The 25,944-nt window shown below is 48.2% G+C and overlaps 1 protein-coding gene across 1 annotated transcript in view; it reads right to left on the reverse strand.

Moving 5' to 3' along the window:
* The window catches only part of NEURL1 (neuralized E3 ubiquitin protein ligase 1), an 87,267-nt gene extending 62,020 nt beyond the window's left edge, over positions 1-25,247 (reverse strand). The window contains exon 1 of the mRNA XM_006879960.1: positions 25,096-25,247. Within this exon, the coding sequence (XP_006880022.1) occupies positions 25,096-25,180 (85 nt within the window). The 5' untranslated portion in view covers positions 25,181-25,247. The remainder of the gene's footprint in view (positions 1-25,095) is intronic.
* Positions 25,248-25,944: the final 697 nt, after the last annotated feature.

The following is a 25,944-nucleotide window of genomic DNA, read 5'->3' on the forward strand; positions in this document are numbered from 1 at the left end:
TGCTTGCTGAAACTGAGGAGGACCTGAAGCGCTTGCTGCAGAGGGTCAAGGACTGTAGCCTTCAGTATGAATTGAGGCTCAATGTCAAGAAGACAAAGATTCTCACCACTGGATCAACTGGCAGCATCAGGATGGATGGTGAAGAGATTGAGATTGTTCACAGCTTTAGTTTGCATGGCTCCACAATCAACACCCTTGGCACCAGTAGCCAGAAAATTAAGAGACATATTGCGATGGGAAAGTCTGCGGTTAGGGACCTTTCCAAAGTTCTGAAGAGCAATGGTGTCTCTCTGGAGACTAAGGTGAGTCTGATATAGGCCATGGTCTTTGCAATCACTTGTTATGCATCAGAGAGTTGACAATGACTAGGGAGGATAGAAGGAGAAATGATGCCTCTGAGCTGTGGTGCTAGAGAAGAGTGTGGAGGTTACCATGGACTGCTAGGAAAAGACAGATACATCCTGGAAAGGGTTAAACCAGGTGGCTCCTTGGAGGCAAAGATTCTGAGGCTCTGTCTAACATACTTTGGACATGTTGTAAGGAGGGACCGGTCCTTGGAGAGGGACATCAAGTTTGGGAACGTGGAGGGACAGCGCAGGAGAGGAAGGCCCTCTATGAGGTGGATTGATTCAGTGACTGGGGTACTCAGGATGAGTGTGTCAGAGACAGTGCAATTGGCACAGGACAGAGCAGAGTTTAGGGCTGTTGTACATAGGGTCGCTATGAGTAGCAAGCGACTCGACGGCACATAACAACAACAACAACAACAGTAATAATACATGGATCAAGACCAAGGAATCAAAACGTGAGCTTCACAAATGATGACCTCACACCCGTATCACCTGGGATTCTTGTTTTAAAAAGCAGCTCTCCGGAATCTATCCCAGACCTACTCAGTCAAATCTTCTGGAAGTGGGCTCCAGGGATCTGCATTTTAACAAGTTCCCAAGCAATCTCTGTGCCCATTAAGGTCTAAGAACCTCTAACATCCCACATCACAACCTCTAAAGTCCACTCCCTTGGCCTTCCTTGGCTTCTTTGACCCTCTGCCCTCTCCTGACTCTCCCTGCCCCTCACCGGCCACGCCATCCTGGTTTCAGCTGATCCACTCTGGGGTTCTTCACTCATTCACCTGGTTTACATGCCCTTCATCTCTGACCACATTATCACCACTCTGACCTTTAAGTTCAAATGCACACGGAGAATGCTGACTCAACTCAATCTTTCCCTTCAATGTCTCAGGGGACCCTCTCATGCACTCTGACCAAGAGAATCCCCATCCTCCCAGGTAACCACAAACTTGACCACCATCATGGAATCCTTCTTCTCCTTCGCCGCCCACCATCACTCACCTATGTTGCCAAATGTACCCCTTACACATGTCTCAACAGGATCCTTTGCTCTCTCTCACCATGACAGTGGTACCTCACTAGACAACTACACACTGGTTTCCCTTCCGGCCCATAGTTAGCAAGCTGTTTCTGACCCATGGCAACCCTTTGCGGCACCAACAGCTAAGGGTCTGATTACTAACTGAAAGGTTGGCAGTTTAAACCTGCCCAGAGCCACCTCAGCAAAAGGCCTGGTGATCTGCTTTTGAAAAGATCACAGCCTTGAAAATGATATGGAATCCAGTTCCACTCCATACAGCTATGATTATCACAAAGCTCTCATCTGAACCTTCTACATCCCACCCTCCACAGAGCAGCTCTGCTGCCTAGTGAGAAGAAGCAGTGCTGCAATCTCAAAGGCACATAGTTCAAATCCACCAGCTGCTCCTCAGAGGAAGGCTGGGCAGTCTCTTCTGGCGTGACTAACTGCCTCTGAAAATCCGCTGGAGGGTCAGCTATGAGTCAGCTCCCAGTCGACAGCACCCACCACCATCACACTTGCAGAGCAGCTGGCCTGGTCCAACCAAGAAGCCCCAGCAGGCCTTTCCAGGGCTCCCACTACCCAGGGACACCCAGGGCCTGGGTGGCTTATACATCGCCTCCTTTCACTTTCAAGGACGAGTTAAATGTTTCACTAACTGGTAGTTTACTCTCGAGGGCTTACTCTTGGCAACAAGACGATCTTTTGTAAATGAGTGCCTCGCTGACCTTGTAGAAGCAAACGTTAAATGTACCTTTATAAACAGAGCTGCTTGATAGTACTAGTGTTGCTGCTACAAGAGCAGTGAATGGAATTTTCATAGTAAACACTGCAAGGCTCCTGCCCTCGTTTCCCCAGCTCTAGGGGCCTTCTAGCTGAGATGTCGCAGGCCCACACTTTCTACCCTCCCGCCTTCCCTTCTTCAGTTTCAGTCACTCCTACACCGGTCAGTTACAGCTTCCCACATCCCAGCTGTGTGTTCTCCGATGCAAGAAGAAATGAATACATGAGATGCTCTTTTTTAGAGGGTATTAGCATGCAACTTCCTCTCCAGAGAAGATCTAAACACACATTTGCTGTTTCTCTAGTAGGGGGCTGGGACAGAACTAAGGAAGGTGAGCCAGAGAGAACCTCAAAGCTGGGCTCGGTAACCCCAAGTGTGTTGCACCTGGACAGCTACGTGCTGGTTCTAGAGACTGGCAGGGGTCATTCAAGACTCCTGCCCCATGCCCCAACTCCCCACGCTGCCTGGTGAACACTCAGGTCATATGTTTCGGATACACGACTTCATGCTACCCTTGCAACAACCCTCCAGCGGGTTTTCAGAGGCTGTAAATTGTACAGGAGGAGACTGCCCATCTTTCTCTTACAAAGCAGTTGATAGGTCCAAACCACCAGCTTTCGGTTTGGCACCACAATTCCTTATCACTAGGCCACCGGAGCTCTCTGCTTGCTTAGATTCAAAGCGAAGAGATCAGAGCCTTACGCTTTGAGATCCCTGATACTACCGAATTAGCAATCCAATTAATAAGTGGTAAAGTCAAGATTTGAACCCAACTTCTGCCTCCAAAGCTTGTGTTCCCCACAAGGCCACGGTGCTGTTCACTCTCTCCATTCCCCACTATCTCTAGCCCTCCCTGTGGGTCTGAGCAGAACCTCTCCCCAAAATCTCGGTCTGAGGGGCTTGACCCTGCAAAGTCGAGATTCAGGAAGCAGGAGAATCCTGGGGATGGATGGCCCAGAGTCAGGCAGAAAGGGCCAAGAAGTCAGAGCAGAAAGCTTATGAAGAGTTATTATTATAATTAAGGGGGATCTGGGCATGTCAAGGGACAGTAACCTGGCCATCACCCTACATATCTAAACACCTGAACCATCTAAGGCATCCCACGCATGCCCTGTGAGGTGCACAAAAAAGGAATGAGGCTTCTTGGGCAGATAGGAGAATCAAGGTGAGAGACTTGAGGTCCAAGGTCACCCCTTTCCTTCTTCCTCTTCTGTGACTCCCTTCCTTGGCTCATCACTCCAGGCCTCCACACTTAGCAGCTGAGAAGTCTTAGAGGGTCTGTAGATGGAAGATTCAGTAATGCCCACCCCACCACTCCCTCCACATTATTTAGGCCAGAGCCAGGGAGCCAGAAACCAGGGCTCCAGACCTTCATTTGCTCCAACTCACCCTACCACTCTGGGCAGGGCGTTTCACCCCTGTAAAAGAAAGGGTGGGGCACCCTGATGCACACGTTCCACCCCTGAGGCAGTAGGAGGGGCTGGAGTCCTGTCCCCAGTCTGTCAACCGGGCAGAGATGGCCCAGGGTCAGCATCAGCTGCACTAACTCTTTGGTGACCCTCAGAGGGGCAGGCCTGGCTGCATTCTAGGGATGGGGTCCAGTCTGGCCACCCCTAAACCCCCTGCTAGCTTCCAGCAAAAAACAGCAAATTTCATTCCAAATAAGGGAACTTACAGCAAAGTTCCCCGCCACGGCCCGGTTCCGGCTGGTTTATGTTAGCTGGACAAGACTAAACAGACCTTCACATTCCCAGTATTAAGCACTAAAAATGAAAAAGTGACTGCCTCAGGAGCATGGGGCAAGGGAGAGGTCGGGGCTCCTGAGGCCCCTCGAGAAGTCATGGCAGAGCTGGGGGTTGGGGGGGCTTATAGGGGATTCATGCAGGAGATAGGAGTTCCCATGGGGGAAGAACGGGCATTTCAACAACTGAGCAGTGGGTTCAGGGACGCGGTGCCTTGTGTGGAGCCTGCTGGAGAGGGCGGGTGGTCCCTGGTATCTGCAGAGTTGGGAGTGGAAGAGGAACTAGCAGGGAAGAGCCAGGATGGAGTGCAGGGGGAGAGTGGGGGTAGAAGGGGGATGGAGGGAGGAAAAGAAAAACCAGAGAGAATGAGAAACCAAGACAAAGGGAGAGAAAAAAGCAGAGAAAGAGAGGCCCCCAGGGACAGAAGGCTCTCAGAAGGATCCCCTTTCCCAGGACCTGGGAGCAAGAAAGGAGGGATAAGGGGAGCAGAGGGGACTGACAGCTTCGTGAACAATACAGAGTCTTTGTTCCCGCTGCCCCCACCTGCCTCTCACAGTGGGGACTCACCAAGCTTGAGATAAGAATTTAATTATTAAAAAAAAAAAAGAATTTAATTATTTACAAAACAGAGTCACCTGAAGCCAGGCTGGCTTCCTGCTTTCTCGTAAAGGCAGCTCCTACACAGACTCCTGCCCTCTGTGCTGCCTGTCTGCACCCTGTGGGGGCTGAGGGTGCTGACCTCCACCCCACTCTCTTAGACGGCATCGTTTTTACCACTTCAGTCTCACCAAGAGGCAGACACGTAAGCACGTCCTGACAACTAGAACTATCCGAGCCAGGCTGGCTGACACCCAGGAGGGTACGGCAGAGGGCACCCAGTGCAGCCTGGGGAGAGGAGTAGTCGGGGAAGGAGTTGAGGCTCAAGCGTTGACCTTACTGGTGACTACAGTGTTATTACTAATAGTATATAATCCACTGGGCCCTGGTTCATGGTGATCCCATGCACAATGCAATCCTTGTGATCTACAGGAATTTTGTCAGTTTTTAGGAAGGAGATTGCCAGGCCTTACCTCCTCCTAAGGCTGAGTTTGAAAGCTCCATGGAAACCTCTTTAGCATCACAGCAGCATACAAGTTTCCATGGACAGAGGTGATGGCTGGGCATCAGCGCGCGGGCAGGGACTGAACTGGGTCTCCCACATGGAATCATCACTGCTCCCAACGACAACAGTTATTAATCATTATGCATTTATTACTGTTGTAATGTTGGAACCAACTCATAGCTGACCCTCCAGCAGGTTCTCATAGGTTTAAATCGCATGGAAGGAGATTGTCCATCTTTCTCCAGATGAGCAGCTGGTGGATTTGAACCGTGTGCCTTTGAGTTGGCAGTATAACTTCTTACCACTAAGCCACTGTTGTTGCTGTTATGTGCTGTCAATTTGATTATGACTCACAGTGACCTTATGAACAATCACTCTGAACCCTGCCCTATCATGAACCAATCTGTCTCCAATACACCTGACCCCATTGCCACAGTTTCTGTGTCAACCCATCTCATCCACGGTTTTCCTCTCCTACATGGACCCTCTACCCTTCCAAGTATAATGTCCTTTTCCAAGGAACACGCATTTTCCTGGCAACATGCCTTTAAGTATGTGAGACAGAGTTCATTCTTGCCTCCAAAGGGCAACCTGGTTTCACCCTCTTCAAGACAAACCTGTTTGTTCTCGTGGCAGTCCATGATACATTCAATACTCTTCTCCAGCACCACAACTCAAAGGCATCGATTCTTCTTCTGTCATCCTTTGTCATTGTCCAGCTCTCAGATGCACAGCAAGCAATTACTAGTCAAGCATTATCTCAAACAAGGAATTAGAGGACTGAGAAGGTTAAGCTTCTAGCCCAGGCCAGGCCCTCTCAGAGACCCTTGAGAAATTCAAGAGGCCTGCTGAGTTGCACCTGAATTCAATGTAGGGTTTCTGTACTCCACTGAGGACTCCCAAGCTCCTACCTCACTATATATCTTGTCCAGGCCCTAAGAGTGGAACCCCAGGGTCCCTGCTGACCCAAACAGAGTCATCCCTATGTACCTGGAACAGACATGCTAGTAGAGAGAGCTTCCTTCATACCCCAAGTGCCTGAGTTTCCAAAAAGAAGACCTCTAGTCAAGGACGCCTCCCTATAGCAACGGTAGATGGGGCCAGGAGACTCCCATTAAGGAGAACTGACACGTTAAGTCTGGAGGCTTTATTCAAGACCCACTCGCCAATTATATGTACCCAGGCAAATAAGCACAAGGGATGTGGGAAGGTCTACCAAATGGGCTTCAGGTCATTCCTCCAAGAAATAAGGTCAAGACAACCTATCTTAGCAACCTTTTAGAATCTTGAGATGTGTGAAGGTAAAGATTGTCCTTCAACTTGGCTATAGAGGTTTGCTAATTATGATGTACTCGTTCCTTTGAGGAGATCTGATATAATGGAATACCCTCTACAGTGAGATCCACTATGAGCAGCCAATCAGTTGAAAGGGAGTTTCCTCCACTTCAGGGTGTGTGTGTGTGTGTGTGTGTGTGTGTAAGCTCTCCTGCTTTTCAGTTGAGATCCAGAATCTGGCTTATCATCATCTTACCTCTGGTTCTTTGTACTTGAGTCAGCAGTCTGTCATATTGTCGTGGCTTCAACAGCCTCCAAAGCCAGCAGCTTGCCATCTGACCTGTCAATCTCGGGTTCATGAGCCCCTACAGCTACGTGAGTCAGGAGAACGCTGTATCCTGACATGTCTGACCCATGGGTTTGAAAGCATTTACAAGTGTTTGAGTCACCCATAAGTCACACCTATACACGTGTATAGACAGTATAAGCTTCACTGATTAGATTCCTACAAAGAACACAGCCTGTCTTAAGACAAGGTGCATGGGCTTAACAAAGCTGAAAGTCCAGGGCAAGTGTCATGGAGTCTTCTTTTCTTCCCAGTAACTTTGATGGAGAAATGGATCACAGCACACTGGAGAGGAGAAGAGGTTGCTGGCCCGGGTGGACGTTTCTCAGCCTGGAGCCAGCCCAGCCACAGAGCACAAGGGAGACAGCCGGGCCCGCTCAGCTCACGGTTTACAGCATGTTCTCAGCTGTCACTGGAGCTGTGTGAGCCTTGGCCCACCAGGAAGGAAGGCTGTCAGCTCAGCTTGGCCCACCTCCCACCACGGCCTGCGCCAAGCCCCAGAGACCCAGATTTAACGTCGCTCCTCAGTGTTCACGCCCTCTCCCCAGGAGCTGCTCAGCGCGCGTTAAGATCTAACTGGCACTAATTGGACCAAACTGACAATGCGCAGGCGGCTTGAGCACTGGCACTACAGATTTCCTTCACCGAGCAACAGTGTTAAAGCCTGTGGAGCCCACCGTTCACGTCACCTCGGGAGGACAAAGAGGGTGCGGACAGTACTTCCCACGTGTCCACCACTGTCTCCCGCAGGCTTGGACTCAGAGGCATGCAGACCATGAGCAATTTACTCAGTACTGATTCCAGGCAAAGACTGGGGCCTGGGCCTCCCTGACATCAAGTCTACTGGCTTATTTCCTCACTAATGGTGTCACAAGGTCTCCTCTGGAGGAGAAAAAAGGGTTCTATGTCTGCCCTGCCTCCCAGGACAGAAAAACCGCACTATGAGACTCAAATCCCAAGTCCATGAAGGAAACTAACTCTAACCCTAGAAGACTGAACCCCAAAATGGACTCGCATCCATAAGACTCAAGTTTAAAAGGGAGTAAGAATTCTGGTCCCTGAAATGGAAAGCTACCCTCTAGAATTGGAACCCTTGCCTCAGCATAAAATATGTTGCTGTTGTTGTTTGTTGTTTGTTGTTGTTACATACCACAGAGTCAGAGTAGAAGCCTAAATGACCCTCCAGCAGGTTTTCAGAAGCTATAAATTGCACAGGAGAAGAATGCCATCTTTTTCCCATGGAGCAGCTGGTGGATTCGAACCGTGTGCCTTTGGGTTGGCAGTGCAACTCCTTACCCCTCAGCCACCAGAGTTCTCTAGCAGAAAACACAGATCTCTTAAAAGGACACCTCAATTTCAACCCAAAATCTGGTCATTTCATCTCAAAACAGAAACTTAAGCCCCAAGAAGTGAGCTTTAGTTAGCATCACACAGTAAACCCCACTTTCTGAACAAGCCTGGCTCTCCAGGACTCCAACTCCTCCCCAGTCTGCCCAGCCTCTTCTCACAATAATTTTGTCAACTTAGAGATCAGACAAGAAATCCCAAGCTCCCTACAAATGTCCCTCACATTTACAATTTAAGAAATCGGGGCTCTCTGCAACCAGAGCCTCAATCTCCAGGTGTAGTTGCCCCTGAGGACAGAAGCATCCAGTGAGCAGCACCTGGGCCCCTCACCGTCTCTCTCAGCCACTTCCTCCATCACCCTGGTCCCACACCAGGGGTCCCCAGTCCCAAACTCTACACTAGCCCAGGACAAGAAGGAGCCCCTTGTGTCCCTCATGCCCTGACTAAGCTCTTTCCACCCTGAAGGGATGTGATTAAAGTTCATTACATCAGGCAAGGATGGTTCCATTGTGTCCAAGGCTGCCTTCTTCCAGGGAAACTCGGAAGAGAAGGCAGGAGGCTTCAGAGGTAGACAGGGTTCATAGGTAGTCTGTGTCCTACAGGGATCAGGATGGAATTCTTGACTCACTCTCCTGAGGAAAAGGATCAAGAATGGTGTTACTCTGATACTGATTCAAAGGCGTCTGACTAAGAGGCCCAGGAGGGCCCTGGAACAAATTCAAACACACAGAGCATCACAACTTATAACAACTTGGCCTCAGTTTCTCATCTCTGATACTGATTCAAAAAGGTCTCACTAAGAGGCCCAGAAGGCCCCTGTAACAAGATTCAGAAGTGCAGAGCATCACAACTTAAAACAATTTGGCCTCAGTTTCTCATCTGTAAAATGGAGCTACAAATCTTCATCATGAGAATTCAAGAGATCCTGAAGGGGAATGTTTAACATGACTCAAACAGAAAAGACACCGAACCAGTCGCCTTCAAGCCAGTTCTGACTCCTGGCCCCGCATGTGCAGAGTAAAAGGGCAGGCACTATACAGGTTTCCAAGGTGACCTTTCAGAAGCAGATCACCAAGTCTTTCTTCTGAGGTGCCTCCAGGGGGGGTTCAAATCTATAACCTTTTGGTTAGTAGTTAAGAATTTAGATGACTACACCATCCAGGGCCTCCCCAGAAGGGACAGTCCTGTGAAAAATCCCCAATCCACATAGCTTTCTCTCTTCCCCTTTTCTACCTGCTACTTCACTCCGGCAGTCTACTTTTCATGTTCTGTTTGACGATAAAGCCACCTGTGCTGTGTCCCCTGCTTCCCCCTCCTCCTCTGACAGTTTAATAATTTAATAACTACCGAGCCCCAGCTGCGGGCATGGAAGCCTTGATCTTGACTCTGGGAAAGTCAGCCTTGCCAGCTGCTCCAGGCTGATTTATGGGCACCCTTCAGGTCTGTGTGTGCACGCCAGGGGAGCTGGCATCCATGGTGGGAGGAGGGCTGAGAAAACTGAGGCTAAGAGGCCAGCAGGAGCCAGGTCCCCATCACACCACAGGTGCTCGGGCCCTGCTCCACCCTCCAGCCGCCACCTGTGACCATCAGAGGTGATGTGAATTATTGCTAGAATCCTAGACATCGGATGGTGTCAATAGCTCAGAGTTCAGCCTGGCCCTGCTCATCTGTGTCCCCTCCTGTCCTTAGCTGAGACACAGCTCCCCAGGAGAGTCCACAAACATCAGCATTCATACCCATGACCTCCCACAAGGCCCAGCCTCCAATGGCTTCAAAATTCTTGCAGGCCAAGCATCTAGGTACCTCTCTGGCTTTTGGACCACAGGTGAGAATTAATTCTCCAAGACACACCAGAGCAAGTCTCTTGGTCTCTCTTATTACCACATGGTTACCAAGTGCACCAAATTGATCTTCCAAAGTGCTTTCTAAATCAGTCCTCCAGCTTCACTATTCATTGTCCCACCCTATTAGGGGCCCCAGATATCTCACCTGGAGGACAGTGAGGACCCACTCCTAGTCTTTCCTGCCCCTCTTTTGCTCCACAGTCCATTCTCCACCCACTAGTCATATAAGCGATCTTGCCACTCTTCTAGATAAATCAATTACTCCCCTGAAGACCACACACTCCAGCAGGCAGGCATTCACATCATCGCTGGGGCAAGTACTCATTTCTTTCTGGGAGTCTTTCTGGAGTCAGCTCTGCCTGGCTCCTGAGAGCACCATTCTTCAAGGTGAGAGCAAGGCTATCTCCTTACCACCTGGACCAACTCAGCTCTATGACCTTGGGAAAGTCACTTCCCCTCTCTGAGCTTGGAGCCCTGCAATGAAAAAGGAGAAGGGTGAAACTAACTCTGTGGTGCATTTCAATTCTGATATTCAAAATCCATGGCCACCAGTCCACTGACCCAGTAAAAGGCTATCCACATTTGCTCACCCGACAGTCCTCATCCTTCAGGAAGAATGTGGTCAAAGAAAAATACAGTAGTAGAGAAAGGCTCTAGAATCCTCTGTCAATACAGATCAATACTTGAATTAGATAAGATTGGGACCATTTTGTATCTTGAAAACCAAGCCAGACCTCATGCTCAGTCCTCATCTCATAATTCTCTATACCAGGCACCATACATGGCTCCATACAGAGGCATCAATACATGAAATGAACGGGTTCTAACTTCCTTATAATTCCACTTCACTCTGATCAAGGGAGAATTGCTCCTCCTCTCACTCTCTAGGGTACCTGGACACCCTCACGTGGACAGACACATGAGAGACTAGCCCATCTCCCTAGAGAACATCGGCCTCTCAACATATGCTAAGTAGAGGTTAAGGCAAGACAAGAGGAAAGGTGAAGGTCAAAGCTAAGAGTTTGTAAGCCTGCCATGACCTTATCAGAAGTCTGCACCTTCATGGTCTCCTTCTTCTAGAACAACTACTCCAACCTCTGGACTAGCAAGGATGGCATGCTGAGGGCAACAGGTCTTCAAAAGGTCATCCAGGTAAGCCAGCGGTCATACCTCCCTCCCTTTCTATGAAGGGCCCTCTCTCCTCCTGTCCAGCTCCCACACAGACAGCCTTTGTGACTGGTGTGATAAGCAGTGATGGGCAGAATGGGCTTGTGAGGGGCCTGTGAGAGGACAGGGAGTGGCTGCTTAATGATTTTCTGATGACAGTTCCTTGGCCAAGAGGGCCTTGACTCTGGCCCTCAGCAGCCACTGAGCTGGCCCTTGAGCTCTGCCCTCAAGCTCACAGCCTTTGCTTGTGCTTGTCCTTCTACCAGGACTACCCTTTAGTGACTTCCATATCCAGCTCAATGAGCTCACTGGGAGTAATGCCCCCTCTGGGAAGATTTTAACAATATGGAGAAACTTTTAAAATTACCCAACGACACTTTGGGTGGTAATGGCATTTTATAAGCAGGGGTCACAGGTGCTAAATGAACAACAGTTCTACACTTAGCATGACAGCAGAACTCCCTCACAAAACATGAAAGCAACCTCTGTTTATTTTGGGGGTCAGTTTCCTAGAATAATACGCCATCCCCTTTTCCTTATGAATCAGGGTGAAGTCTCTCTCAGGGAGGAGTGATAGGGAATGGCAAGGGACACACTGACAAAGCAGATTAATCAGAACTGGCTTTGACAAGCACTGTGGCAATTAGACAATAAAAACAGACATTTGGGGGGGGAAGAAGAACAAACTGGGGAGGAGGGTAGAGAAAACAGTGCACCAATGAATGAATGAGAACCCAAAATCTCTGTAAATGTTCATTAAAACTAATAAAATTTAATAATAATTTTTTAAAAAATCAAAAAACCTTTCTTCATCCCTGTGGTGTTAAAGGTTTATTGTCCAAAATAACTTCCCTAACCATTGACTTTGACTTTTCCATGTGGATGGGACAAGGTGGAGGAGAGGGATATGTGAATAAGGTGTGTTAGCCTATCCAAAAGGGGAATGGCTAGTCTTACACTAAATTGAGCAGATTCTCACCACTAATCGAGCAGCAGATTTGGAGAACCTCACTACCCGCAAAGAAGAAACAGGCCTTCTTTGATGAGCATGCCCTTCAGGGCCAGAGATTCCTGTGCCAGCTAGAACTGCAGCAGCAGCAGCCATGACCAAACCAAAGAACCAGAAATCCAATGTAAGATGGAGCTGACCTTAGGACTGCTGCCCCACGAAACCAGAGCAAAGAGCCTGTGTGTAAGTTTATTAGAACACTAGGCAGGGAAAGTCATAATTGACGGACAGAGAACTTTCTAACACTGGTCTACAGCTGTTAAGCTTAAGGCTGAAATGCCTGTGAGCACATTCTGGAAGGTGTCCTGACAGAGTGATTGTATCTTGCTGTGTCAATCTGCCTTTTAACTTCCCTGACAGCATTCAGTGTGGTCTGTAAGCTACTGCAACAGATTTCGAACCCAGTAGAGCAATAAGATTGTTGTTAGGATGAGCAGAAAGAAGCTTTGGAGCGAGGGAGACATGTCTGACCTTAAGGGAATTGGTTTTGTGTTACAGATGCAGTTGATGGGAACAATTAACCATTGTGGAGTTGGTGGAAGTCAGGCCATCCCTACACGACCCTTGCTCTTTTTACAAGACTGGCCAAATTCTCCCCATTATAGCTCCCTAATCTTCTCTTTGACACTCTAATCAAAACAACTATTTGAGTTAATAATTAAAGAAGTAGTAGAGTAGAGAAAGGAGAGGATGCATAATCCTGCACTCTATGAGTGTGGGATACATATAGGGACTTTCTTTTCATTAATATGAGAGAAATAAAACTTTGCAATAGAGAAACCTGGCAAACATTACCCGAGCCAGATGATCAAGATCAACATCAACAGTGATGTCATGTTCCTGTAATGTACTTTTGGTATGATGTGATGAAAATTATACTTGACTTCTGTGATCTTCCTCCCCCAAACCCATAATCTGATCTAATGATAAAAAGCTCAATAGAGGAAGAACCTACAAAACATCTGATCACCACTCTTTAAAACTGTCACATTCAACAAAAAAGAAGTCTGAAAAATTGTCCCAAACAAGCACCTAAGGAGATCTAACAACTATACAAAAGGTAGTATCTTGGCTCAGATCTAGTACAGAGAAAAGACATTAGGGGGAAACTGAGTAAACAGCAATAAAGTATAAATCAAAATGCCAAACCCACTGTTGTTGAGTCTATTCCAGTCCTCCATCAGGTTTCCAGGCTATTTATCTTCCTGTTGTTCTTGTTGTTGATTCCCTTCGAGTCAAGCACGATTCATTAGCAACTCTATGAACAAAAGGCTTCCCAAAGCCCCTCTACAACTACCAATATTTATCAAAGTTCATAGAGTTTCCAGAGGCATGTTATTTAGGAATTGGGTGCCACTTCTGCTTCCAAATCTATCTGTTTTCTTGGCAGTCCATGGTATGTTCAGGACTCTTCTCCAGCACTACAACTCAAAAACACCTATTTTTCTTCTGTCACCCTTAGTTATTGTCCAACTCTCTGGAGCATGACAATTGAGAAGACCACGGCACGAATGAGGTGCACCTTTCTATCTAGAATGACATTGTTGCTCTTCAGCACTCTGGAGAGGTCCATGACAGCAGATTTTCCCAATGCAATTTGTCTTTTTATTTTCTGACTGCTGGTGTTAAGAGTGTTGATTGTGGATCCGCGCAACCTGTAATTATTAACAACCTCAATCTCTTCTTTATGGGAGGGATAAATCCCAAGGAGCAGTTGGTGAATTCAAACTGCCAACCTTGTGGTTAACAGTCTGATATGTTATGCACTATGCCACAAGAACTCCTTAAGCAGAGTATGTTGTTATTGTTGTTATATACCATTGAGTCAGAAATAACTCATATCTGACTCGCCATCAAATTTTCAGAAGCAGTAAATTTCATGAGAGGAGACTGTCCATCTTTCTCCCACAGAGTGGCTGGCGTATTTGAACCATGTGATTTTATGATGGCAGTGCAATTCTTTACCACTAAGCCATCTGAGCTCCCTAAGCAAAGTGTAGAAATTAGTTAGTAATGTGTTCTTAATTAATTGTCACAAATTATCTGTAATAGACTGGATGTGGGATTTATTTCTGTATTCTTCTGTACAGAACTATTTTCACAATTGTTCTGTAAATGTCTATACTATTTTTGCAATAGTTCTGTAAATATAAAACAAAAAAATTAAGTTTATTTTTTAAAAGACAGTGTAATAGCTTCAAAGTTCTAGTCAGAGCAATCTTGGCAAGCATCTTAGCTCCATTTCTCATCAGTCCTGGGGAATTTGAGCACCTGCTAAGCTTCATTTTATTCAGCTGTAAAATGAAGTTGGTAACAGTAAGTACTTTAAATGTAAAAATTAGATGAGGTGATAGGTGTAAGCTCCTGAGCACAGGTCCTGGCACACAGCATGTCAGTAATCACTACACTATTATTCCCGTCTTTTTTGTTCTCAGATGCCTCCCTTGATGGAAGACAAGTTCGAAGAGGTGAGACCTGGTCTGTTTTGCTTGCAATGTTATCCTCATGCCTCAGAGAATGTCTGGCCTAAGGATGATGATTAGTTGATGAGGATGCATTTGTTAAACAACAGAACTCTCCCACTCACCACTCCCACCCCCTCTTTTACCCTCTCCCAGCTCTCCCGAGGCCAGAGCCAGAAGCACAGCCAGAGCAGAAAGGAAGCCAAAGGCTCCCACCTGCCTCCTGGTGACTCATGTTGCTTCACTCCTCCTCCTCTCTTAGCTCTTTTTTCCTCCATGCTCCGCCCCCCTACCGGCCTCAGCACCTGCTCATTTCCAGAAGCAGCAGGATCCGGGTAATGACCTCTGATAGCATCTTTTAATAAACTCTGGTTCTGGATCTGTTCATCCACAAGCCAAAGTGCAATCTCCCTGCCCCCATGCCCTCCCACTTCCTGGACTGGCCCATTAGCTCCCCTGGTCTGGCCAGCCCCAAGCCCCCACACAGCCTCTGAACTGTGATTTCCTGGGGAATGGCTGCCAAGCAGCCCAGGCTATGAGGTAAGCCTGAATCTCCTCACAAGCCTGCTCAGTGTCTCAGCACCTGGCTCTGTTCTGCCTATGCCACCAGCCTGACCGCTGGCCAGTCCTCTTCCCTCCATCACTGCAGGCAGGTTTCCCAGGCGTTACCAAGGAGACCATTTGCATCCTGCCCAGGGTTGCCAAAGCAACCGGCTTAGTGAGAAACAGCCCCTCAGCCTCTCGCCCCTGGGTGTGTTGTAGGTCCAAGAATGAGATCGTCACAGACCAACAGGAAAGAGACCCATGCAGCTGGCACATGGGGCAGGGGCAGCCCTGGCAACCCTGGGCAGTGCCCAGCTCCATCCGGCCCTTCTCCTTCCCCACTCTCCCTTCTTGTTTCTATACCTCCTTTGCCCATCCTGCCTCACCTCCGGCCCTGTGATCCACAGCAGATGGGTCAGGGAAAAGAGCACCGCCAAAGGGCAGAAAAATCTCCCACAAGACCCATTTTCCCCCTTGTGTCCTGAATAGAAATCCCCAACTCTGGGGTTTTTCCCCCCCCCTACTTACTGTTTTGGGACAGGAGTGTCTAACATCTATTAGACTCTGTTTTCTCCCCTATAAGTGAGGATAAAATAGTTACTTTGCAAGAGTTACTGGGACATTAAATGAATTAACCTATGTGAATGCTTTACCTATTGGGAAATTTTGCAGTTAGGGATCTCTCCAAATTACTGAGGAGTAAGGATGTCAGTTTGAAGGCAAAGGTGTGTCTGCTTCAGGCCATGGTCTTGCTATACTTGTTATGCATCTGAGAGCTGTACAATGAATAGGGATGACAGAAGAAGAATTGATGCCTCTGAACCGTGATGTTGAAGAAGAGCGCTGAACATTCCATGGATGGACAGGCAAACAAACAAACAAATATGTCTTGAAGAGGGTGCAGCGAGAGCGCTCTTCAAAAGCGAGCATGGTAAGGTTTCGACTTACCATGGGAGTGTTGCTATGAGGGGCTATTCCTTGGAGAAATACATGATGGTTGGAAGGGTGGAGGGTCAGCAAAGGAGAGGAAGACCCTCAACCAGGTGGACTGACACATGACTGCTACAATGGGCTCTAGTGTGTCAGGAAGTGTGAGGACAGCACAGCATAGGATGGGGTTCAGATGTGTTCACTGAGTCACTATGAATTGTACTCGACTTGACTCAACGGTCCCTAACAACAACAACATTTAAATGCACCTAGTGCCCTGCATTTTAGCTGGGGCTTCTTAAAAATTCCCTTTTCACTACTAAGCAATGAACCCTAACTCACTGTCCTGATTTGCCTTCCCTTTCGACCCCTCCACACCTCTGTGGCTGTGCTCATCTCTATGATGGCTTCCTAGTTTCACTCTAAATCTCCCCAGGCAACACTCAGCTCCCCTGCTCCCTGCTTGGGGAACCCTGCCTGATACCACCCACTCAAGTCTGTGGGGTGTTGGTCTGTTCTGAGTCTCATACAGCCTTGACAGTCCTCAGACCTTGGGGTCCATCAGAATGCCTCACTGTAAAATGTGCAGCTTTGGGGGCTCCAACCTTGAGAAATCGAGTCAGTGGGCCTGGGAAGGGTGGGAGGAGCTGAGAATTTGCAACTTAAACACATTGGCTGATACTATCATAGGTGGATGAAAACTCTCACTTGGAGACATGCTGGCTCAAAAGAATAGAAGTTTCCTTGAAAAGATTTCTGTGGTCAAAAACCCTGCAAGGGATGGTGTAACAGGCAAGGAATTCCAGGCTTGAGCCCAATCTGCCTCTGTTGACCAAGGAAGGAAGCACGAGGACCTCCACAGTAAATAATTTGGGAAGAGATAGTGGAAATGATGACACAAGAATGTAACCCGTGCCACCGAACTGTGCACGTAGAAATTCAGCAACTGTGTGGCTGTGTATATTTTCACACACACAAAATATCCCTTTCCCGCCTCTGTCTCCCCAGCCTCTCCCCACAGTGGAAGGCAGAACCTACTTGAGATAGAATTCATGAGGGCAGGATACAGCTGCTACAGTAATGAGGTCCAAAGTCAAAGGGACCTGGGTTTGAATCTCAGCTCCATCAGCTACTAAATGCATGGTTACTGAGAAATTAATTCTCGAGCCTCTTTCTCCATCTAAAAAAATGGTGACAGCAACACCTTTCCCCAATAGGTTGTCTACAGAATACTAATAAGCATAATCTACATATGGCACTCAGCACACAGGAGCCACCTAACACACGGTAGCTATTGCAAATATTATCATTATGATCAATAAAACAACGTTCGAAGGTAAAACTGTGCTAAAAGCTATTAAGACTCCACAGGATGGGTGCCCAGGGTTCATTGCGGGGATTGTCTCAGCTCACCCTCTCAGAAGTCACAAGGTGGCACCCCAGTCTGTCCTCTTCTGCAGCACTGGGGGCGGAGAGCCAGATGAGCTCACCTCATCTGCAAGCGCCATGATAACCAAGAAGGAGCCCAGGCAGGAGCTACAGGAATAAGGAATATCGACAGGGTTGGCCAAAGAATGGAGAATTTGCATATCTGATTCAGTCAAGGTCATAAGAAGCCAGGAAAGGCTGTTGTTAACAGGAGGGCCACCACAAGAAAGTAGGACATGAGGAGATGACCCTGGTAGCCCGCAGGAGAGCCCAGGCAGAAAGTCAATTAGGGAAACAGCTGTTGTTATTTGGGGTGGGGATGGAAGGGCCCAGATCAGGGAAGTGACAGCAACAATGTGAAAGCAGGAAAATAGCTAGGAACTAGTCAGCGGAGGACCTACCCTGTCCTGTCACAAGGCAGTGGGGAAGTTTGGGCTCTGTCCCCGTGGCCCACTCTGAACCAGCTAGAGGAATCAAGGTCCGGCAAGCTGACCAGCAGCTCACCCTCTCAGCCCTACCGGCAGCCTCCAGCATTATGGAAAACAGACTCTGGAAATGACAGGTCTCCCTGCGATGGTCAAGTGCAGCAGCCTGTAACAGAACCCAAGTGAAGATCACCTTAAAAAGCACGGAGGCCCATTCCCAGGGAAATGCTCAAAAGTACTGAAAGCAGGGATTCAAACAAAACATAATGTTCACAGCAACATTAGTCACAGTGGCCAAAAGGTGAAAGCCACCCAAACACTCCTCAACGGGTGAATAGACACACAGAATGCAGTAAATCTGTACAATTGAATTTCATTTGGCCTTGGAAAGAAAGGAAGTACAGATTTGTGCTACAACACGGAATATCTTATGAAATATTATGCCAAGTCAAAGAAGTCAGACACAAAAGGCCGTGTATTGTATGATTCTATTTATAGGAAATATCCAGAATAGGTGAATCATTTTTGTCATGTGCTTTCAAATAGACTCTGAGTCAAAGTAACTCCCAAGTGACAGAGAGCAACCACCTCCTAGGGTCTCCCTTCCCAGCAGCAGATCGACAAATCTTTTCTCCCACGGAGTCGTCAGTGGGTTGAAACCTTTCGCTTAGCAGACTCTAGGACTCCTTGGTAAATTCAGAGACCAAGGATACATGAAGAGTTCCGAGGCACTGGGGGGAAGACAGAATGGGGGCTGACTACAATAAACGCAGGACTTCCTTCTGGGGTGACGAAGATGTTCTAGAACTAGACAGAGGTGATGCTTGCACAACTTCATGAAAGTAAAAATGCCCAGGGATTGTGCATTTTAAAATGTATGAAATGGTGGAGTTTATGTCATGTGCATTTTACCACGCACATGCACAGAAGAGGGCAGGTGACCAATCCATGGAGGGGCCACTGGGGCTGAAGATCTCCCACCAGAGACTTTCTAAGTCTCCTTTGCCTCAACACTGTTCACCAAGCAGCAAGCAGTCAGGTGAGGAAGGAGACAGATCTTGATTCTTTACATTTTTCTCTATGAAGCATGAACTCTGTGTTCCAGGCACCCCTCACTATGATTATAGACACACATTTACTCATCTCTATCTTCAAAGTGTTGATGTGGGTCCTGTCTCCACCTCTCACATGCCCTGCACCTCCCCACCTGCCCACATCCTAGGATTCATTTGCCATCTATCCACCCTTACAACTCGCTCCACATCCAGTTCAAATTCTCCTCTTAGGGAGCTCTGGTGGCCTAGTGGCAAGGAGCTGCAACTACAATCCCAGAGGCACACAGTTCGTATCCACCAGATGCTCTGCCGGGAAAAGGAGGGACAATCTCCTCCTGTACCAGTCAGATCTGATTTGACGGTACACGCACACAAAAATAAAAAAAAAAAAAAATTCTCCTCTTAGCCTCAATCTCTGACCACTTTCCATACATCTGTGGTTTCAACAGTTTAACCAAGCACTTGATTGAACTCGAGATGTTTTAGGTTTGCTTTTCAAAGTAGATCTATAGCCTGTGAAAACGTGGAGATGCCCAGCCCCAGCCCCCAACCTGAGCCAGGCACACAGCAGCGCCTCATAATTTCTGTTGGTGACTAGAGCCCTGAGCTTTTACAACATTCTGTTCTCCTCTGGATACTACCTGACCAACACTCTTCACACCCTCGTGGGGGAGCAAAAGAAAAGTCTTCCACCTTCCAGGTGATAAATGAGCCCCATTTCATGACAATCTGACAGCCAGACCAATCTTAGATCTCTAATCAGTCCCACGGTCCCTAATTATTCCTGCCTCTTCCAGTTGTTTTCATTCAAATGACAAAGGATCAATAAGGAATACAATCACAGAAAGGAGAGTGAGAAATCAAGACAGCACACACACACACACACACACACACACACACACACACACACTTCAACTGGCCACCCTCAGCAAATTTCTGGGTAGACACAGATAAAAATCACTACTAATATGGGATGGGGTGAGTGCAGAAGGAATCCCACTGGCACTCGAGACAGACAGCCATGGAATCATAATAAATATCAAGGTCAACACCAAGCACTTAGATTCTGGAATATCCTGATTTGTCAACAAAGAGTTCAAGGTCAATACTGACACATTTAGAAAGGAATTCTGGGTGAACAATTATAGAATGAGATGACGACACTATTAAGGAAAGGGAGGTGGGAACAGGTTCCTAGCAGGCAAGCTGAGAATGAGGATCAGTGGATCCTAGATGAAGGACAGAGAGTTCTTCACCCACAGGTGACTTTCATGGTCACACACTGCCCTTCATCTCAGGCGTGGGAAGATTCCAAAGTCCCATGGCCACCTCGTGTGTAGATGAGGGCAAGAGAGAGCTCACCCCTCCAAACCAGGGGACAATATCCAAGGCTTCTTCAGGGTGCGGAGTTAATCAGTGGAGGGGATCAGAGTAGAGGTGAGGAGGTGAGGGGGCCTCAAACCCTGCCCTGTCCCCTTCCGCTCCTTGCCAAAGATCTCAGTCACAAAGCTTTTCAATCTTCACAGTATCAAACTTTAGATAAAGGGAAATGTAACCAAGTAAGCAGATTACTTATCTCTCTAAAGTACTGAAAAGCAATGATGTCAGTCTAGAAAATAAGGTGTGCCTAATCCAGTCCATGGTCTTCGCAATTACTTGCTTTGCATTAGAGAGCTGGACAACGACTAAGGATGACAGAAAAAGAATCAATGCCTTCAAGATGGGGTGCTGGACTAGAGTCTTGAACATAGCATGGACCACCAACAAAACAAATAGGTCTGTCTTGGAGAAGGTGAAACCAAGTTTCTCCTTGGAGGCTAGGATTTTGCAGCTCTCACATACTTTGGGCACATGGCCAGGAGGGATTGTTGTTGTTATGTGCCGTCGAGTGGCTTGCAACTCATAGCAACAGCTCTAACCTCTGCTCTGTCCTGTGCCACTCTCATTGTCTCTGACACACTCATCCCTATTGCCCCAGTCACTGAGTCAATCCACCTCCCAGAGGGCCTTCCCCTCCTGTGCCTGCCCTCCGCCTTCCCAAGTATGATGTCCTTCTCCAAGGACCAGTCCCTCCTTACAACATGACCAAATTATGTCAGACGAAGCCTCAGAATCCTTGCCTCCAGGGAGCAGCCCGGTTTACCCCTCTCCAGGATGAATCTGTTTGTTTTCTTAGCAGTCCATGGTACCCTCAACACTCTTCTCCAACACCAAAGCTCGAAAGCATCAATTCTCCTTCTATCCTCACTGGTCATTGTCCAGCTCTCTGACGCATAACAAGTGATTGCAAAGACCATAGCCTGTACCAGACGCACCTTAGTCTCCAGAGACATACTGTTGCTCTTAAGTACTTTAGAGAGGTCCCTAACCGCAGACTTTCCCATCGCAATACCTCTTTTAATTTCCTGGCTACTGGTGCCAAGAGTGTTTACTGTGGAGCCAAGCAAACTAGAGCTGTGAACAATCTCAATCTCGTCACCATCCATCCTGATGCTGCCAATTGGTCCAGTGGTGAGAATCTTTGTCTTCTTGACATTGAGCCTCAAACTATATTGAAGGCTGCAGTCCTTGACCCTCAGCAGCAAGCGCTTCAGGTCCTCCTCAGTTGCAGCAAGCAGGGTTGTGTCATCGGCATAACACAGATTGTTGCTAGATCTTCCACCAATCCTGATGTTGCATTTCTCCTCATAAAGCCCAGCCTCCTGGATGATCTGTTCTGCATACAGGTTGAAAAGGTATGGAGACAGGACACATCTCCGGCATACGCCTTTCCCAATTTTGAACCATGCAGTGTTTCCTTGCTCTGTTCTGATGACTGCCACTTGGTTCAAGCATAAGTTTCGCATTAGCACAATCAAGTGTTTTGGGATTCCCATTCTTCTCAGAGTCAGCCACAGTTTGTTATGGTCCACACAGTCAAACAGCTTTGCATAATCAATGAAGCACTGATAGACATTCCTCTGGTATTCCCTGCTTTCAGCCAAGATCCATCTAACATTAGCTATAACATCCCTAGTATCCATGACCTTGAAAGACAGAACTTTGTCAGAGTGTTGTTACTTGACTGACCAGGCAAGTATTTTACAGATTATTATCCTCCTTTCTTCTTCTTTCCCCCCACCCCACTTAGAGGGGAGGGCGTTGAAATGATGTTTCCAGTTCTTGCAACATTAGGAACTTTGTTTTCACTGCTGAATATAACTGGCTTTTAAAAAAAAAAAAAGAACTTTGTTTTCAAAACTTGGAAATGGTCAACTGCCTTCACACAGGCTTACAATCCAGAGCTTCTTTCTGATTATAAAATTAGCAAGAGCATGCACACCCATGTTTATTGAGGCTTTGTTGGCAATAGCAAAGAGCTGAAAACAACCCAAGTGCCCATCAACAAACGAATGGATAGAGAAGCTCTGATATATTCACACAATGGAATACTATGCAGCATTGAAAAACAAGGAACCTATGAAATATTATGCAAAATGGATGACCCTGCAGGACACTATGCTGAGTGAACTATCTCAGTCACAAAAGGACAAATATTGCAGAGGGCCGCTGTTGTAAAACAGGACTGACATCGGGATTGAGGGAAGACAGAGAAGGAAGGGAGGAATGATATATACTGCACTGCAACAGATGAGGGAGAGAACTGTTTAAAAGGGATATGTAATTAGGTATTATTGTCATGACAGGAGTCATGGAGAATGAAGGCTGCACAGTGGAGTGGACTTGGGGGGAGGGACCGCATAACAATGAAAGAGTTTTTCTTTTACTTTTCAAGGAGAAGAGTGACTGGGGGGCAAAGAGAAAATTGCAACAATGAAGGATTGGAAACCCTAAGTCTCTGTAAACTTTCATTAAAATTAATTAAAAAATTAGTACATGCTTCTCAAAAATATTTTAGGAAAGTTGTTTTTGTTATGTGCCATCAAGTCAACTACAACTACTAATGACCCTATGAATCATGGATAAGAACCAGTACCATCCTCACCCTCTCTGATATACTCAACTTTACTGTCACAGTCACTGTCAATCTGTCTCATTGAGGGTCTTCCTTTCTTTTGTTGATCCACCACTTTGATGTCATTTTCCAAGAGCTAGTCCTTCCTAACAATGTGTTCAAAGTATGTGTGAGGCAAAGCGTCATCATTCTTGCCTCCAAAGAGGCCCCTGGTTGTACTTTCTCCAAAATGTATCTGCTTGTTCTTCTGGCAGTCCATGGGATATTCGATACTCTTCTCTTCCACCACCACAACTCAAAGCCTTCGATTCATGCAATCCCACTGTCCAGGAAAAGAATGTTAGCCTTTTTGGAAACATCCAAATTTGGGGTTTTTGCTTCTGTTTTGCATTTACATCATTTTTAACAAAACTGGAATCCTGCAATCTGTGTCCTGTGCATTCTCCCAAGTCATCGCGTATTCTTCAAAAGCATCATGTTAATGATAGTATAGCACTCCATCAAGAAGACGTGGCATGATTACCAGGCATTTGAGTCCTTTTTCTATCACAGACAACACTGTCATAAACACCATGGACCTAACGCATAAGTACTTGTCTGCATCTCCATTTCATTAGAATCAGTCCCTTACAGTAGAATTAAAAGGTCAATGAATGATATTTTAAAGGGTCTTACGATGGAGTGCCTTATTCATCTCCTGAAAGGCCATTGATTTTCCTAAATCTAACAAGAGCTGCAGTTGTGAAAATAATTGGAATTAGAACACAAGACAGTGGCCCTGTCTCTCCTCTCCCCAGTCTTTGAAGGATAACTGTCCAGTGACAGAATGGCCCAAATTCTAAATCAGAAGAAATGAGTCTATTCCCTAATTTCCCTTCTTTGTGTCCTTGAGACCTGAAACAGACCTGGGTTTTCCTCAACTGTATAATGTCTCTGATTAGCTGCTGTCCTCTGTTGACTCTCTCCAAAAACTCACTGACGTGGAGTCGGAACTGACTGAGAGTCATCAACCCTCCAGCAAGTTTCTGAGGCTGTAAAGCACACAGGAAACTGCACGTCTGTCTCCCTCAAAGCAACCAGTGGAGTCAAATTGCCAGGTGAGGCCTTTGGGTTAACAGCACAACTCCCTAGGGACTACGCTACCCGAACTCACTGTTGACTGCGGTTGTTGTTATTGTGTACTTTTAAGTTGGACCAACTCATAGTTGACCCTCCAGTGAGTTTTCAGAGGCAGTAAATCACATAAGGGGGAGATTGCACCTCTTTCTCTGGTGGAGCAACTGGTGGATTCAAACCACACACCTTTGGGTTGGCAGCACGATTCCTTACCAGTAAGCCAGCCTGTTGGCTAGAGCAGTGTAAATAAACACATGAAATGGTCTTTTGTTCTAAACTTGAATGATTTATGCCAAAGGATGCGTCTCTTTTCCCTTTTTCTAACCCAAGTTGTTCTTCGTGAAAACTCAAAGGATTCCCTCCTTGGGCCTTAATGAGATGCTCTTAACTGCCAGAATGTCTGAGACAAGTGCCTGTGGTTCTGGCAATGAGAGATATGCGGTTTCCTGAGAGCAATTAGGTGTGAGGGCCTGAGAGACCCAGTTGTATTTGTGAAAGGTCGGAGCACGCAGTGGAAGCCTCAAGGCTGTGAGCCTGAGCCTTGGGCCTCCATCAAGGTGCTGAATGAAGCAAACTGATGGGGTAAAGATCTTGGTAAAAATATTTCAAGAGACTTAGCCTCTCCTTTTAGGGTTCCAACTGGACATCTGGCCTTTGAAGAAGCAAGCAGATTTGGGGAGGGGATACAGAAAGTCAACAACTGCAATGGACCCCCAGGGCCCATCCTCTGGTCTCTTTTTCCAGACCGCTGTCAGTCATTTCTGGAGTTTTTAAGACCCTCCAATCTCAAATGCAACTAGTGGTTGTTCCATTCTGACCTGCCCACCTATCGACCTCACCATGGTAAGGGCAGCTGGCTGGCGAAGAAGCCTGCCACACGCCCCTCTCCACGCAGTAGATGCCCTTCTGTCCCCATCTCAAATTATGGCTAATGGGGACATCAGTGATGTTCCCTATGCTGGCCAGGAGAACTGTGCAGACCCCACGGAATGCCGTCCCCGCTTCTCCACTACCATCACCACCTGCGTGCCCCCACCCTCAGTCCCCTGCTGTGTCCAGTTGTGCATCTCCTGTCTCCAATTATGCACAACAGGTGTCACCTGCTCATCCTCGCCTCCCACGCCTCTCCACCGGCAACCCCGCCACCTGTGCCCCAGGCGTCCAGCTGCGCCCCGACCTCGGGCGGCGCCTCACCTTTGAGGTTCTGGGGGTGGCTCCGTGGCGCCCGGCTCGGGTTTCCTCGGGGCAGAGAGGGGATGCTGGAGAAGTTGTTGCCCATGGCACCCGGCTCCAGGTGGGGTTGGGCTCTGGCCGAGGCTGGCGAGGCTGGCCGGACGCAGAGGTGTGGGGTGGTGGTAGTGGCGGTGGTGGAAGCGGGAGCGCGGCGGGAGCGGTGCGCGCCGCAGGGGAGGCCCAGCTGGGGCCGCGCTCCTCTCCGCCCTCCCTCCCGACTGGCGCTCCTGGTCCTTGGCGGGTCCTGCCCGCGCGCTGCTCTCGCTCCAGTCGGCTACCTGGCTCCCATTCCTCGAGGTGCGGGCGGGGGGCGTGGGTGGACCCTGGGGCGGGGGCCGGCAGCGCCCCCGGCTCCCCTCTTCCTCCCGCTGGCGCACGGGTTCCAGCTGGTGGTGGGCGGCGCGGTGACTTCGGCGCGCTCCCCCGGGGCCATAGAGTCAGGGCCCCCGGCGCGGACGCTCAGCGGCTCGGCCTGCCCAGGGCCGGCGGCCTGGCTGCAGGCTCCCTCCCCGCCCGCGGGGACGGCCGCTGCGGCGACGTGCGTGGCCCCTTCCCGCCAGCGGGTCTACATGGAGCGGGGCTCCGTGGGGCGCGGGTTGTGCTGGGCGCTCCCACGGCCCCCTCAGGCTGCCTCCCGCCCCCGCCTCGCCCCTAAGCCGTTGCCTGGGTTCCCTCGCTCTGGTTGTTATGGTGACAGCTGCGCTGGTGAATGAACGCCTTAGTGACACGCGCGCTCCTGCTTGTCCAGATGTGGCCCCAGGGCGCTCTGCGTTCCTGGCCTCCCCCGCTGAGCCTTAGGGCTCTAAGGGG

Source organism: Elephantulus edwardii, unplaced genomic scaffold (assembly GCF_000299155.1).
Source record: "Elephantulus edwardii isolate Elephantulus edwardi_28Jun2011 unplaced genomic scaffold, EleEdw1.0 scaffold00006, whole genome shotgun sequence".
NCBI lineage: Eukaryota > Metazoa > Chordata > Mammalia > Macroscelidea > Macroscelididae > Elephantulus > Elephantulus edwardii.